The sequence below is a fragment of the Herpailurus yagouaroundi genome, unplaced genomic scaffold, assembly GCF_014898765.1.
Source record: "Herpailurus yagouaroundi ecotype Mexico unplaced genomic scaffold, PumYag 185, whole genome shotgun sequence".
Taxonomy (NCBI): domain Eukaryota; kingdom Metazoa; phylum Chordata; class Mammalia; order Carnivora; family Felidae; genus Herpailurus; species Herpailurus yagouaroundi.
The window spans coordinates 11202170-11218790 of record NW_024412416.1 but is presented as its reverse complement, the minus strand read 5'-3'; the positions used below and the strand labels follow the sequence as shown (position 1 = coordinate 11218790).

The 16621-nt window shown below is 47.1% G+C and overlaps 1 protein-coding gene across 1 annotated transcript in view; it reads right to left on the bottom strand.

The window, feature by feature from the left end:
• Positions 1–2959: 2959 nt before the first annotated feature.
• The window catches only part of SLCO3A1 (solute carrier organic anion transporter family member 3A1), a 298024-nt gene continuing 284362 nt past the window's right edge, over positions 2960–16621 (bottom strand). Inside the window, exons 10-11 of the mRNA XM_040493405.1 lie at positions 12183–12425; positions 2960–3641 (exon numbers count right to left, since the gene is read on the bottom strand). Of these exons, the coding sequence (XP_040349339.1) occupies positions 3559–3641; positions 12183–12425 (326 nt within the window). The 3' untranslated portion in view covers positions 2960–3558. The remainder of the gene's footprint in view (positions 3642–12182; positions 12426–16621) is intronic.

Here is a 16621-nt window from a genome sequence, read left to right as displayed (position 1 = left end):
CAATACTGTGCTTCTTCAAGTGTCACATTCACAGGGGGAGTTGACATTTAAATAAAGTCTTATCTCCAATGTCCTGTTTAAGATAGATATGTCTCCTTTGCTCACATGGCATTGTAATATCTACTCATTTGCAAAAACTTAAAGATATAGACCATGATTATTTTGGCAACAACTGAAGTAATGGCCATTTTCTTTGGGCGCCTTTTTTTTCCTAACTTTATATTAAGCACTAATTTTACCATGAAAATATAGTTGGCTCAATATATAATTCCTTGAAGAAATGCAAGGCTAGGCCTGGGGGTGAGTTGAGAATCTGGAGAAGAAAGGATCCCATTGCTACATTGGGCATAAAGCCTGAGGACAGAGGCTTTCCACTTTCATTGCATTGGGAAGACATTTCAAATGCCCCTGTGGGTTGTGGCAAAGTTCTCAGTGACAGGTGATGGAGAGGAACATCATAGACAAATGTCTCCTTTGCAAAGGAGGCCACTGACTTCTGTCATGGCAAGTTTGAGTCCCATGGGCTGTTTCCTATTTTGCAGGTGAAACAACTCATGCATTTGTCACTCTGCCTTTGTGCTCTTGCTTTATCCACCTCCCTCCCTCCCCCAGCTTAATACCCTTATGAGGAACAGAGAGGTAGGATTGCCCATTGAAACACTCTTGAAGATCTGAAAAGCCTTCTTTTGGGGATCCAATAAATGCAACTTTATGCATTTCATACCTGGGAACACTGAAACTCAGGAAACTTAGACTTTTTTTAAAAAATTGTTTTTATTTTTTAATAAAGTTTATTTTGAGAGAGTGCAAGCGAGCAGGGGTTGGGGCAGAGAGAGAGGGAGAGAGAGAATCCCAAGCAGGCTCCATGGTGTCAGTGCAGAGCCTGATGCGGGGCTCCAAGCTTATACTTTTAAAAGTATGTTCTTGAGAGCAAAAGTTAAGTTTCTGCCCTATGTGTTAACTATAGACATTTCTCTGCAGAGTTATGGAAATAGTTCTATAGCAGTAGTTCCTGAAGTAGGAAAGCCTAAAAAGAAAACAAAGAAGAAAAGATGACAGGTTCTTTGCAAAGTGGATGTACCAGTAGTTTTGAATCCATATTTGAGGGCATAGAAACATCTTGTTTTTATTTTGATTGAGCCAGATACTTGGATGCCTAACCAGCCCTTTCACAAAGACTGAGAAAAGGGTAAAGTTGGATTTTCAAATGTGGATCAAGATGGATGACAGGTATATGTGGTTCAAAGCCCCTTTTGGCCATGGTGGCTGAGAGGACATTGCTGACAGCTGGATGTGAGTTGAAGCTGCCCATTCTCCCTGAGTTGGCTGAGCAACCTGTATGACCAGATGTCTTATGGACCTGTTCAAGTATTGAAGGATGAGTCTCTTGACTCCAAATCAGAAATAATAGATCTTTGTGAAGTTAAGATAAAATGGATGGAGAGTAAGCTTTCCATAAATTGACCACATTTATAGGAAGAAAGGCATCAAGAGAAAAGAAATTGGGGCATAGATGAAACACAAATGTGAAATTTTGGACTGAGAGCAGGAATACCATAAGCAATAGACCTTCCTTTCTTCCTTCTGCCTCCTGCTGAATTTCCAGTGTAAATGAAGCCCCGTTCCCGGGAGGAACCACTGACGCATTTTTGAGCTGCTTCAGCATCTTTCCTCGTCAGGAAGGAGAATGTTAAAATTGCATTTTCTTGGGAACTTTATGCTGGAGAGAATAAATCATGTTGCTTTGCAAACCATAAACAATCACATAAATAGCAGGGCTAGGCTAAAAAAGAGTCCTCAAGGTACCAGTGTGCTGGGTAATCAGGCCTTAGATAAGGTAACTCGCTCAAGCATACTCTCTTGTGATGCCACTGACTCCTGAGTGAAAAGACAGCATAGGGCTGAGGTGAGTGCAATCTTCCAGTAACATTAGCTTGACAAGCTTTGATTTCAAGTGAGCTCAACTTCAAAGAATTAGGCTGTCACAGGCAAGATCCAGGCTGGAAGGGGATATGAAAAAAGTTACCAGGGCTGGCCCAATAGGAATGGGGCCAGCCTACATCTTTCACCCAGAAGACAAAATGCAAGCACCAGCTTCTGGAGCTCCAGTCTGGCTGGCAATGTAACGAATGTAAAAGGCACATCAGTGGCTGGCACCACCTGACCAACCTGTCCACATGTGGCAGGAGTCCAGCCAGTGGACTAAGGATGTGGAGGAGAAAGTAGCCAATTACAAAGAGTCCTGGCAAGGACTGGGAAGACAACTGGGGCCCCATCCACGGGGTGAGGCTGATAGGAGGGTGTGTGGCCCTGGAGGAGGGAAGGCAAATACTGCTGTTGTCTCTGAGGAGAGGGACTGAAGTCAAAGCCTCACAGGCTGACGCGTCTGAGGCTGTTCATTCTCTCGCTCGTACATTGAGCCTCCACCAAATACCAGTGGGTTAATCCTGAGACGAAGCCATTCCCTCCCAGTTGTCCCAGTAGGAGAATCAGAAAGGAAAGCCAGACAGCCACAGCACAGGCCCATAAAACGTAGGAGTAGGAGCTGTATCAGTGCCATGAAGCATCTTGTTCCAAACAGAGGTTGGGGTGGCCATGAATAATGACCATTTATCAAGTGACCATTCTGTGCTAGAGCTTTGTGCCTTCGCACGTGACCTCATTTAAATCTTCTCTCAACCGTATAAAGCAGATGTCAACATTCCAATGTAAAAGTGATAAAACAGGCTCAGAGGAGTCAGCTCACTTGGTCAACGCCACGCCAGTACCAAGTGCTGGGGTAAGGATTCAAAGCCAGGACTGTTTTGGCTCCAAAGCTCATGCTCTTTTGAACTCAAAGCCCACAAATATAGAACGTACACAGCCAGAAACACTCTCCAAAAGAACCGCTGCAAGACCATTCTACCCCAAAAACACAAGAGAAAAAAAAGAGACTAGAGATTACAGCATGAGACAGAGAAAGAATTAAAATAGTGCTTTTAATATAATTTTCAGCAAATGTACAGTGTGTACTTTACATCACGTATTCTAAACTGCTCATCTGGAAAATATAAGCTGCAAAAATACAGAATACCACACTCAAAATCTATTGAGTATGTGCTTTTTTTCCCCTCCCTTCTGTGAAACAGGGTCATTTTTGCCACCCCCTCATTGCAATCCAGCCTTGGCTGGTTTTTCGGAAAAGCTGCTGGAGCCCTCCATCAGAGAAGCATCCTGAAGAAGGGGGGGAGGGGGTTCTAAAGCGTGTCAGCAGGACGTCCCCACAGGAGCCAAGGGAGGGATGGGCCAAAGGGAATTTGCACACTTAGTCAACATTACTCTTTGGCGACCTGGGAAAAATGCCCTACTCCAAGGGTTTAGAGGACTCCTGACCACAGCCACCTCCTTAGTCCTCATCACAGGCCTATGCTTGGGGCCTTAAAGGACCACATACTGGCCAGATAATCCACACAGGGACCCTTGGGTTCTCGGGCAGGGCAGAGCACGCTAAGTCAGGCCTGCGAGGTCTGTGGATAATGGCGGGCTGTTCTCTGGAGGAGGAGGAGGAGGGCCAGGCCCTCAGCTTCTCACAAAGGAGTCTTCTGAAGGTGAATGTGACTCAGGGCAGGTTTTCTCAGTCTCAATGTCTTGGTACTCTGTGCCTAAAAGGGGAGGAGGGAAGAAGAGCCAAGAGGAAAAAGAGATCGGTCTTTTCTGGTTTTCCTATATATATATATATATATTTTTTAAAGGCTTATATAATAGCATCAGGGCTTTCCAGTGGAATGGACAAGAGAAGTCATGCAATGAAATACTGGGTTTTACTCCATGTAACCCAAGCAGCCGGATTCCAAGCCCAGAGACCTTTGTGAAGGCCAAATCTTTCTAAGAGGCGTATTTATCTATTATCTATCCCAACACTCAACTGGCTGTTTCTTCTATGGGAACGAATAAGATGTATCCCAGTCATTAACTTGTCCTCATCTCCTATAAATCACCAGTGACAAGCCTTGTGTTCTGGGACTCCAAATGTCGCCGCAATCTTCTGCTGAAGATGTGGCTGAGCGCCAGAGAATACCTCTAGCGTCATAATGTCATGCTTTGTCCTCCAGCATCCCGGATGTTCTGTTTTCTTTTCAGCCACAGGATTCACCACACGCTGAGTCACACAGTCTCCTCACTGGAGCAGAGTTTTTAAGCCTATGCCACACTTCCAAAATAGATGCTGTGGCTTCATTTAAAAGGCATTAAAAACCCAGCTAGTCCCTGCGATGATTTATAAGCTGGGTAGGTCCCATTGAGCAGAGCACACACCTTTGCTGTTCAATGATAAGCACAGTGGGACCATACAAATCCCTGCTCATTTACTTGTCCTCTTTAAGACTCCGACCCGGTGTTACAAAAAGGTGACAGCGTGGAAATGTCACTCTTGTCCTCAGGGTTTTGCAGCTGAGAGCTGGCTTATGCAAGGCAGCTCATGTGTTCGGGGGCGGTTGGGAGCATGATTCCTCAGTGTTCGAGAGGGTCAAGTGGCCTTGGAGTTTTGCTGGAAGCCTGGGGGCCAGGAAGTTGGGGAGGGTGGTATAAAAGCGAGAGAGCTGGGTTCTTGTGCCCAGAACAAATAAGGTAGAGGATGGTGAGTGGCAGGGACACTTCCCCCGATGTGGCTAAGGTAGAAGAAGGAAGGAGGGTGTGTTTAAAGATCTCTAATGTTTAATTACTAAAGCAAAATAGGTTTTTTTTTTTCCTTTTCATTTTAGATCCCCGTGCCCATCGGCAAAATTTTGCAGAGGTTCTCACCTCCAGCTCTTGGCTCATTTTCTCTATGAAGTCTAGATTTCTGTGGGATTTCCTCCCCCAGAGATGTCCTGCTGGCCTTGTTGAAGCTTTCTAAGAAGCAGGTCTGTATATTCACTTTGGTGGCTACATGGTGGTATAGTGGAAAGAGCACAGGTTCTGGAGTCAGACAGACCTGGCATTGGCTCCTGGTGGCTTTTCTAACTCCCTGTGTGACTTTAAGAGGCTTGGGTTTACAGAACCTTAGTTTCCTGACCTGTAAAAGTGGAAAAAATGATACTTACCTTTACCCGGTGTAAAGCTGCTGGGTGCATTACCTGGGACCATGCCTTCTGGCATGTGGCATGTGGGTAGCAGGCTCTTAAATGTGAGCTCTCCAGCCCCTTCTTCCTTTAAGGTGCTGGGCCAATCTATATGTTAGCTGGGTTCCTTTTGTAGTGCAACTTCCTACATTGCACATTTCTGATTCATCTTATGGCCTTAGATTATAAAGCCAAAGTTTCACAAACATATCACCACGAGAGCTCTCTTCTATTAAGTTAGCATGAATTTAAGAAAAAAAAACATTATTTTGGGGGACTTAATGGGATGGCAAGATCTCAACCTACAGGAATGTTAAACCTCCAGAAAATTTACTATTCCATTTGCTCATAGCAGAAGGAGACAATCTCTTTGCCTTATGGAAAAATATTCAGAATTTATGCTAATCACCAACCACTGATTGCTGGCCTGAGTCATTAATGCAAAAATAGAAATGTCTAGAAACTCTCTTCCTAAAAGCTTAATATCTGATAACAGAAGAAGACCTATTCAACCAGTGACCAGTGTTGGTGTGTCTGAGGGCCCTGGGGCAGAGCCAAACTCCCGAGGTAGATGTTACGCACCATGGCGGAGGGGTGTCTGGAGTCTCCCCATTGCAGCCGATGACCAGCACTGAGGAATGCCTCCCTGGCATCTCAGAATGCATTAGAGCAAAGGAATCTCCTGTTTCCTCTTACCTGTCTGCTTCTCGTATACCACCCCATAGAAATTGATCACTGGGCTCTGTGGTCAAGACCAGGAACAACACAGGCAGGACGGAAGTCCTTGGAAGACACCTGTCGTGGTATGCTGGTTGTTACATGAGGGGGCACGTGAGAGTGTGTAGAACCCACAGTCTTCCTGAGCCAGAGTCTTCCTGCTGAGGCAGTCCCTACGGGAGCGGGGTGTGGGGTGGGGGCTCACATCTTGCCCAGTATATGCAGGGGATGCCCGTAAAGCCAAAGATCACAGGCTTTGGACTCCCAGACCTGGGTTCGAATCTTAGCTCTGCTTTGTGGCCTTGAGCCAATCCTGGAAGCCTTCCCTACCTCGTTTCCTGCTCCTGTAAACTGATGTTAGAAACAGTTCCTGCCTCACAGGGCTCTTGCTGAGATTAAGTGAGCTATTGCATGTAATAAGCTGGTTCACGGTAAGTGCTTGGTAAATGTTAGCTATTATTAGTTATTATTAGTGCTTACCAATTATTCCACCTGGCGTATCTATTAGCTCCATGGTGCCAGTGTTTTGTGTTGGTGGACAGGGATTCGAAATACTATTTGGATTTACTCTTTTCACCCATTCCTACATTTCTTCCTCCCATCCCTATTTTATCGCTTAAGAAAAAAAGGACAATTATTGTGGTCGAACTATGTAGATCAGATCCTGTAGCTCCAATTCCAGTCCACAGAGAGCAAGATGATGTTGCCTTCATTTGCAAATCCTGACAGTGATGGGGTACTCACCTCATTCCTGGAAAATGGGCTACCTGCGTGAATTCCTGTGGTAACATCAGGGCTGATGGGCACCTGGCTACAGGACCCTTCCAACACATAACTTGGCATATGCCACGGCAGCCTTGGCTGTTAGAGTCCCCTACCCCCCAACCCTGCTGTGTGACTTCAGACCTCTGCATATGACTGCCCTTGGCCACTGCCTGTCTTTGTAAATAAAGCTTTATTGGAACACAGCCTACACAGTTGTTTACACTTGAGTGGCTTTCATGCTGTAACAGAGTTCAGTGGTCTGAACCATATGGCCTCAAAACCTAAAATGCTTGTCACCTGGCCCTTTACAGAAAGTTTGTCAACTTGTTCTGGTGGCCCTCTCTGTAGAGGCGACCTTCTCCCCCAGCTCTCTGGCAGCCACCCACTGCTCTTTAGTTCTTGGTTCTGGACCATGCCTCTGTCTCTCAAACCTTCCTGATTCTCGATGCCAGGAAGCCAAACTTACCACCACCATTTCTCAGCCCTCCTTGGGCCCAGAGCGGGGCTCTTCACATAATCATTCTATTGCTTTTGTTTATGTTCAGGTCTGTCTGGCTCACTGAACCGTGAGCTCTTGGAGGATGGAACCATGTCTTTTCGTCTTCATACCTGGCCCATGGCCTGGCATATTGTCAAAATCTTAATGAAGGAATGAGTGAATAAATACATCTTTAGAAGATATCAAGTTCATGCAATACATCCCCTAATGGCGACAACCGTGCAAAGGAAAACTGAGCTACCATGTGGATGGTCTCTGAGAGGTAGTTCTGTCTCTGTCTCCAGAGCAGTCGCGGCTGGCTGAGGTACAGGACAATCTTTGCTTTTCTGAATTTGCCATTTTAGTCTTTGTAACCCCTTCCTGCCACGATGACCGAGCACTCTGAGGTCACCTACAAACGTGAGAAACAGGAGGTGTGGGTGGGTGGCTGTGTGTGCAGATAGTGTAGATTCCACGTGTAACCTGGGACAACAGGTCCCCTGAGACACATCTGAACAAGAATATCTTGTTGCACTTTCTACCAGTTAGAGATCCTTCTGTCTTGCCGAATTATTCATGAGCAACCATAATCTCCCCCACGGGGGCTGGCTCTGAAGGCTATCATCAGGGACAGCTGTTCAAAGAGGTTAGGTCCTTGTACCTTCAGAACTCAAGAACTTGGACTGAGTTAGCAGTGATGGGACAATGAACAAGAGAAAGCTCGGAGGGTAAGGACTATGTTTATGTTCCAAACTAACTTTCCAGGCTGGACTTCATTTCACCAGCACCTTCTCTTGGACAACATGGCACCTCTTAAGTATTCGCCCTGGATTCTAACCTACAGGGAAACAACACATCATGGCTGAGAGCAGGCTGAGGAGAGGGCTCAGCAATCAAGCCCCTACTGCATGTCTGGAATTTTCTCCTGAGCGATCACAATGCTCAGATAAGAACACCACAAGACAGCACATATTCTCTGCTGGTCTGAAAAACAGCTTGTGTGGCTTTCTCCCTTCATTCAAAACGAACCCAACCGAATACACAAACAACACTCGAGCGGAATGTCACCAAATGGTACAAGTTTATCCTGTCCTTCTCCCTCTGATTAGCCTGCTGATTTCTACACATTGACCTGTATTGCTGAACGCTGCTGAGGAGTGCTTATGGTTCAGGTCCGGTAGGCCTGACTGGGTGGAGAAGACACCACACTTAGAAGGACCTGAACAGCATACAGCAAGGAAACCAGCTTGCAGGTTCATCGAAGCCAACAATGACTTTTCCTCAGAGGGTTTCTCAGTGAGTGTGCGTGTGTATTTTACTTTTCCCCCCATTTTATATGCTCCTCAATGAATGGCCTGCTCCAGAAGGCTGGTCATGGTGGTGGTGGTTGTGGTGGGGGTGATGATGGTTAGCAACCATGGCTGAATCCTCTTACTGAGAAGGTTCCTCGGGAGTGGACTGGGGATCATCCTGAGGACTGGCTGGTTGCCCCTGTATGCAACGTTTCTGCGGGTTACCTCAGAGGGCCTCTTGGGCTCCTTCATTAGCTGTGGGGACAGCCTGCGGGCCGTGGCCTTCTGGAGTGGCAGCTTTCCAAGGGGAAGGGATGGGAAAATCTTGCCATGCCTGAGGGGAAGTTCTAGGTCACGACTGGAGACAGGGAAGTGGAATCAGGGATTTAAATGTATAGATACCACTTTAAAATGTACAGGCCTAACTTTAAAAATCATCACTAGAGGAAGCTATTCTACTGTAAAGTGGTGAGAAAAGAGTGATTTTTATGGAGCAGCACACTCCTTCCTACTTGGAAGACATTAACAAGTCTGTCAAAGGATTCCTTAGAAGCTCTTGGCTTCCCCTTATTATTTTGCCTGCTAAGCGCTACTAGCAAACTCCTTAGGGGGGGACCGTGAGTGGAAGCCTCTCTTGCTCCTTCATTAGCTGTGAGGAAAGCCCACATGCTGTGGCCTTCTGGAGTGGCAGCATCCCCAGGGTGCCTTGGCGCTTCACAGCCTTCCTCGGCGGAGGCGTGGAGGGGGCCAGGCCGCTGGTCTTCCTGTCAGCACACACCGAAACCCCATCCCCCAGAGGGAAACCCACTTTTACAAAGGGTGTTCGCTTCACACGCAGGCATAATATTGGTCAAAAAACTTAGCCTATATACGTAGGAGTTACACAAGTCTGTCAAAAGTCACAGCAAAGAGAGGCTTTTCATCCATCTCTGGGCACGTTCGACCAAGATGGCGGAGGAGTTTGTAGCAGGAGAGAGAGAGAAGCTTAGCATTAACCTTCTAGGTTTATTCTTTCCCTTAAGTTTTTGTTTTCTGTTAGTCCAGTAGAGCTCTTAGCAGGGAATCTTTTCATTCACTCAAAACCAAACAAATAACCGAGGAGCTCGATCTAACACTGTATGTACAATGATTCTTTGCAGCACAAAAGGAAACACTAAAACCAGACTACGTTTTCTGTTCTGTAGTAGGAGAGAAATTAAAACCCTAAAAGGTAACACAACGCACTTTAGAGCCATCTCACAATAGACGGCTTTCGGTTCATACCTACTTGTTGACAAAATTGAGCCCTGGCAGTGTTTTCCTTTTTCATCCTAACATCTCATTCATCCTAAAATCTTAGGGGAAAAAAAAATCCAAAAATGCAAAGCGTTTTCAAAAAGCTTTTTTTCTTTAAGCAAATGGCCCTGTGAAAACACCAGGTCATCGGGCCTCGCTGTGTGCGTACTGAGTTTTGGAGAGCTATGCAGACGGCAGTGCCCTGTTAGCAATACATTTCAGAGCAACACTACCCCCAAACCTGTACAGGAAGGTTTCAAAACCTTTGGAGTGACACAGCATACATATTTTATGAATCGCTTGGAGAACAATCCCTCCTTTTACTAGTTAACACATTGATGACTGTCCCTGTGCTCACCGACAAGGACAGACTAAAAGTAAACGCGTGGGAGTGTTTTGGAAGCATCCTGTCCCAGGCAGCTGATCACGGTGGCCCCGCACCGGGACACCAGCTTCTCTCTGGGTCCTCCTTGCTGGATGGTGCTTTCTCTGCTTTCGGGCTGTCACTCAAACTGCCCCATTAACGGTGTATGTTAGAAATGTGGCACAACAGCCCTCTCTTCAGAGCCTCCACTCTTTTCTTTCCTGATTCTTTTGTTATCCTCTGGGTGAACTGCAAATATGTGTCTGAGGTGAAAAGGCAAACAGCCAACCAAACCACCCCTGAGAGCTTCCCCAGGGCCACAAGTGGCCAGGACAAAGGTCACTGAAGAAACACGAAAGGTACGTTAAACGGGCCGTGTGTGTGTGGGGGGGGGGGGGTGTGTGGGTGTGCGTGCACACACTCTCGCATAAGCTCTGTCCCCTTACGGACGTGGCCTTATGAGGCTGAGGCTGCTTGACTGCGAGAGGTTTTCCCAAGACTCTCATCCCAAACAATGAGGTCTGCTTGCTAGCTGTTTGAGGTTTGGCCACTTTCGAAACAGACAAAGGCCTCTTTGTTCAAGACTGACCCTGAAAACAGAGACATGGTAATGCATCGGACAAGCGGTAGCTTCCGCGACCTTGCGGGTCTGTTCGCCGCCACAGACCGCCCCACAGCTGGGGCCAGGGAACTGCTCCTCCTCTTGCCTAGCCCCAGAAGCACCGCACCCCTGCACACAACCAACATCTAAGTGTGTCTCCTCCACGGGTTGAAAAGAAGGCCTCTCGAAATGTGAAGCATGAATATAAGAGGGCTTCCCATGACAGCGATCACTGAATCATGGGGAATAAAGCCAGAAGGCGAATTTGCAATTCATCACATTATCCCCTGTTGTCTCAAATGTGATTCTTTTAAAGGCAAGCTGCCTATACACTCTTTCTCCAAGCATTTTTTCTTCTTCTTCTTCTTCTAACACACTGTATATCCTTGTTTTTGCAGAATATCCGAATGAGGACCAAATGATAAAACAAAAATTACAATAGATTAATTGCATCCCTTGAATCACATTATATTTTTGGTGCATTAAAAAAAGGAGAAAAGTAAAAGCAACCAGCATAATAAACTCAGCCTAGAGAACTGTGTCAGTGACTTGAAGAGTTAACACAGATTTTAGAAGTGGTTAAAAATAGTATTAGAGGATTATACATACAACAGTTTGAAATTCATATGCATTGCATTTTTTTTTTTTTTTAAATGGCAAAATGTTTGGCAAATGTAAGCAAATGACTTGGACTGTGCTGGGTTTCACCGGCTCTGAGCAAAGTCAGTCATAGCCAGGTGAGGCCCGCTGCTTCCTGAGGTCACTCTGTGGGGCGGGGGGGGGGTGCTGTGGGGGGAGGTGGGGTGCTGGCCCCCCCACGTCCGGCTCCCCCTTGGGCCCTCAGTCTTGAACATGGAGCTGGTGAGAGGTGCCAATTACAGACTCCAGCACGGATCACCCATTAGCATCGCTGAGAGAACTCTGGGGCCTTGAACCACATGCAGACTGGGTGAGTCGTCTACACAGTGACCCATATTGCAAAAGTTAGAGGGGGGGGGCTCCCGCTCCAACTTGCACACCCCCCCCCACCCTTGCATGGAGGGGGCGGGTGGCACGGGGTATGTCACTAGTGTTTATCCTGGCAATGTTGTCAACTTGGGCTTTTTAGTAGACTTTTAAAAAAATGGTTTGTGTGTGTATGTATATCCAGAAATGTCCATCCTCCAAGCTGGGCCACCACTGTTCCCTGAACTTGGCCGTGCCTGTTGCTTGCGGCGATCGGCATCCCGAAGAACCTTCAAAGAGAAGACTCTGGGCCCCAGCAGGTCGTACATCAGACACACGATCCCGTGCTCTCCTTATTCTGAATCCTGTCTGGCTCTGATTTTGAGAAAAAGGACAAAGGTGGTGGTGTGTGTACGTGTGGTGTGTGTGTCTCTGTACTGAGTTTTGTGGTTTTTTTTTTGAAAAAAAATTTTTTTTTTAGGAAAAAATGACCCTTTGATTACTAATACAGAGTTCAGCCTCCTTAGTCACTATAAAACAGATTCCATGTTTTCACACCACTCATGGTCTTCAAGGTTATAGATAAATTTTGTCCTATGGGTCTGGCTGGCGGGCACAGGGTCCCTCCCCAGATTGTCTAGGGTCAGAGTAGAGGCAAAGAACTCACTGGTGCTCAGCCCGCCCTCGTGGTTTTTGATGTAGCGTTTATAGTTTTTCCTCAGGCACTGCCACGTGGTTGTGTAGAGGACGAAGGCAGAGGACTTGAGCACGATGGCGATGCTGACGTACAGGTATCTGTAGGCCACGTTGTCGTACAGGACGCAGGCGCCTTGCTCCCCGCAGAACGTGCTCCAGAACAGGCAGGTGGAGTCGATGCCGGCCCCAAAGATGAGGGGAGGGGGGATGAAGCCTGCGAGAGGGGGAAAGAACACGGCACGCTTACCCTCGGGCTCTGCAGGCTGGCCTCTCCAGCCCACACGCGTGCACCGCCCTCCCCCCACAGGACCACGGGGCTGGCGTGTCCCACTGGGTGGCTCCATGGCACGGGCCGGGACAGCCCGGAGTCCGAACCCCAGCTCCGCCCAAACCTGCACGAGGTCTCTAAGCCCCCTGTGCCTTAGTTTCCTCATCTGCAAAATGGGGATAATATCACTTCTGCTCAGACTGCTGTGAAAATGGACTAAATGGACCCAGGAAAAGCATTTAGGACGGTGCCCGGCACACAGTAAACACAAAATAAATGACGTCTGCTACTACTGTCATCCGCTGAGAGTCTGAGAAGAGACAGAGAAGCTTCCCTGAAGGGACGGTTCTGCGTGTCAGAGAAGTACAACCACACAGAGGAAATGCAAGGAGGTATCGTGCTCTCTGTACGGGGCTTCTAAGGCTGTGTCCGAGTGGAGGGAGTTGGGAACAGAAGGGAACAGAAGTTGAAACGAGCGCATTTAACCTTTGTGTGTCTGTACACACACATGCATACATGCAGCCTCATACGTGTGCACGTGTTACGTACACAAGTATGTATAACATGCACACATGCATGTGTATGTGTGTATTGTTTAAGATGGAAACCATTTGCATACATGCTGACAACTTCCCTTCCCCTGGATGTTACCACTGGATTGAATCCTTTTCATTCTGAGCCGGGAAACCGTTTTCAAACCCTCACCCTAGAGTATTTCGGGCACTTTCAACCAGCGATCAAAAATGGCGGAGATGAAAACTCTCCTCAGTTCAGTTCTGTGGTTCTGTCCCTTGTCCAAGCTCAAAAGTTATCAGTCCTGGCTGCACATTAAAATCATCCAAGGTGTTCCCTCCTAGAACAACTAGGTTAGAATGTCTGGTGTGTGGCCCGCTCATCAGCATTGTGAAGTCATCCCCTGGGGATTCTGGCCTGTTGGGGGGGGGGGGGGGGGGGGAAACTGTTTCATCTGTGCAATGGGAAATCAGTGAATGGCTCATTAATACAGATTAATTACCTCAGAACAAAAAAGAGTACCCTTAAGGCCAGAATGTGGTGCCAATCATATCCAGGGAGAGACCTTACAGGCAGGAGTGATCACCGGAAGCAGGTGGCAACAGTTCTGAGATCCCATTTCTGGGGTATCCTGCTATCTGGAATGTTCCTTCCAGGGCCAGCCCTGGAGCGTTTCACTTTTTATTAAGGAAGGTCCCTCTGAGAATCCGATGAGAGTTAGATCCTAAGTCCAGAAAGTTACATCTACCCACAAGAATCACACCCATATTTCAGGTGGTTCATGAACCCCTGATGTCCATTCACGATCCCCAGAATTAAAACACGTGTGTCAAACATGCCGCAAACCCTCCTTTCGGAGGGGCCCCCTGAAGGCAGCCTGGGAGGGAAAAGGCTCACTGAGGGAGACCATGCTTCCTTCGTTTTAATGTCAGGCCTGGGATGGGCGTGTGGGAGGGGGAGGGGTGCTGCACTGTCCCATCAGTGCCAACAAGGTTGGGCCCAGGTGCCTTAGCACTTCCCAGCTCGGTCCCGGGTTAGCCCAGAAAGAAATTCCAGAGTAGGAATTTTAGTTGAAACCTCATTAAACTTCCCAAGCAGCTTGACTCTGTAAATCAACAACCTGCTCCCTCTTTGCAGCTTCCAGGTCTGCTTGGTCTGGCCGAATGGAAACTCCTAGAATCCCAGCATTGTCGGCCCTAAAGTCTGTCCATGAGTCTGAGGCCTTCCTCCCCAACCAGTGAGTGCTCTCCCAGCCCCCGCTCCCCACCCTGCAACAAATGCCCTGGTTCATGTAACAGAAAACGAGCCCACTGGACTAACCCAATGGAGCCAACCACGTAAGAGAAACTAAGTCACCCTCCACATTATTTAGGTAAAGAAATGGAGATTGGGAGCCACTTTAAATTGATAGACTCGGGGAAAATGGGACAAATCTGGCTGTTTCTATGGTCTCATGGGATCACTTGCTTCCATTCACCTATTTCTCTGGGTTTTATGAGGTTGCGATAGCCCCCAAAAGTTCCTCCCTCTTCTTCCTTCTGCCTTTCTTGAGGTCACTTTGTCCTAGCTCACCTGTCACGGCACAGTGGGGAGTGGCCTGTGAGGACACTGTCAACAGCTCTACCGTGGGAAGGGACTGATAGCACACGGGCTCTTTGCTCCCAGTGCAGAGGGACTGGAAGAGTTGCAGACAAATCCACATTGGGCAAATGTGGTCATATTTTAAGCACATCAGAGGAAATTTACAATATAAAGGAGCCATTCCTTAATACTTGCTTGAACCAAAATATCCCTCTAAAATGCCAAGATGTAACTCCTTCGTGAATCTGTATCTGTGTGAGAGTTTCTAAAATACTGTGTTATCTTTAAAGTAGGGCATACTTCTTTGTGCTAACGGTGTCGGTTTTATCCTGCCTACTGTCAGGCTCCATTACCAGATGACACAGCCTGGAAGGAGTCAGTAAAAGCCTTCAAACAGAAATTAGAAAGCTAAGTGCCTAGAAAAGCTTTCCATATTTTGGATAGCCTTTGTGCTGGAGAAGAAAAGAACCTTGAACTTGTGTCGAAAGCCTTAGGATTGGGGCAAGTCGCTTGATCTCTTGGTGACTCAGTTTCTTGATCTTTAAAATGGAGCTAATACTGCCCACCTGGCCAGGGTCAAGATGAGCCCTATTATAAATGAGGTGTTATGCACAAGTCTGGTCCTTCCATAGGGCCCACAGGTTTTGTTAACTTATTCGTGGTATACAGGGGGTTGGGGGACTAATTTAGAATAAACTCTGGGTTTAATACTTTAAGCATAACCTTTGTAAGTTTCCCTTTATATTTATAAAAAAACAAACTGGCTTTCCCACCAGATTCATCTTTATATTGGCTTAAAATTGTTCCCCAAAGGGGAGCTCTGGCTATCAGGTGTGCAAAGAATACCAGAGAAGAACTGACTGGGTCTCTTTTTTTAAAGGTCATTCTAGAACTCACCTGATGGCTAATGCTCCCATGCAGCCACCCATCCATCATTCTGTTTATCACTCTGGTGGGCCAAATAAAATCTCAGACTGTCCCTGCAAGATACTGCCTCCCCAGTCACCAATGGAGACTCCCACAAGAGTGCTATAATAATGGTGGAAATTAATGATGGGAAACTGCTCTAACACAGACTAGAGAGGACAGACGGGGGAGCCATAGAGCAAGAACAAGTGTCAATTACAGACCCTAACAGGGAAAGATGTAGGTTGCATCTCCTACAGGAAATCAACTACCCCAGCAACTCAGCCAGTAAGAAGCTGTCATCACGCTGAACTCTTGCTTTTCTCCAATGGATTTTCATTCAGAACAACCCCTCTCGACTTCCTCCTCCATAAAGTAACCTTCCTCTCCTTTACGATAGCACTTGTCTACGGTTTTGCTATACCCTGCGTGCCCTGAGTTGCAATTCTGCTTCCAAATAAACCCATGTTTTGCTGGTAAAATAATGGGCTTTTAGGTTTTAGAGAGCAGGGGAGAAGGGCAGAGGGAGAGAGAGAGACTCTCAAGTAGGTTCCATGCTCAGTGCAGAGCCTGACATGGAGCTTGATCCCACCATCCTGGGATCATGGCTTGAGCCAAAATCAAGTCAGACGCTCAACCGACTGAGCCATCTAGGTGCCTCAATGGACTTTTATTTTTAAGGTTACCATTATTTGGTGATGAGAGGTGGGATCCAGAGAAGACCTGCGGCAGCTCGGGAGCTGGTGAGCAACCAGGGCAGGTGCCCACGGAGTTCAGTGAGCTGCCTTCCTGTTGACCTTGGAGTTTCGAAGGTCAGTTTGTCTCTTGGATTTCAAGCTCTGCTCTGTGTTTTGAGCTCCCCAGACTTTATTTGAGATCTGTTTTAAGGCTTTGTTCTTTCTGAGAGTACTCGTTTGGCCTTTGGTAAAGTATCCTGATTCCTTCTGGAACCAGGTCGCTCCTGTTGAAAATTCTTCCTCTACAGCATAAACCTCTAAGAAAGGGGGCCCCAGCTGTCAAACTGCTTTAGAGGGTGCCCTCCCCTCTTCTGCGAGCCCAGCTGGTTTTAGGTTTCAAATCCCGTGGTCCCTCTTCATGTGCATCTCTAACTAAGCGGGACCACTTAACAAAAAGTAATGTGG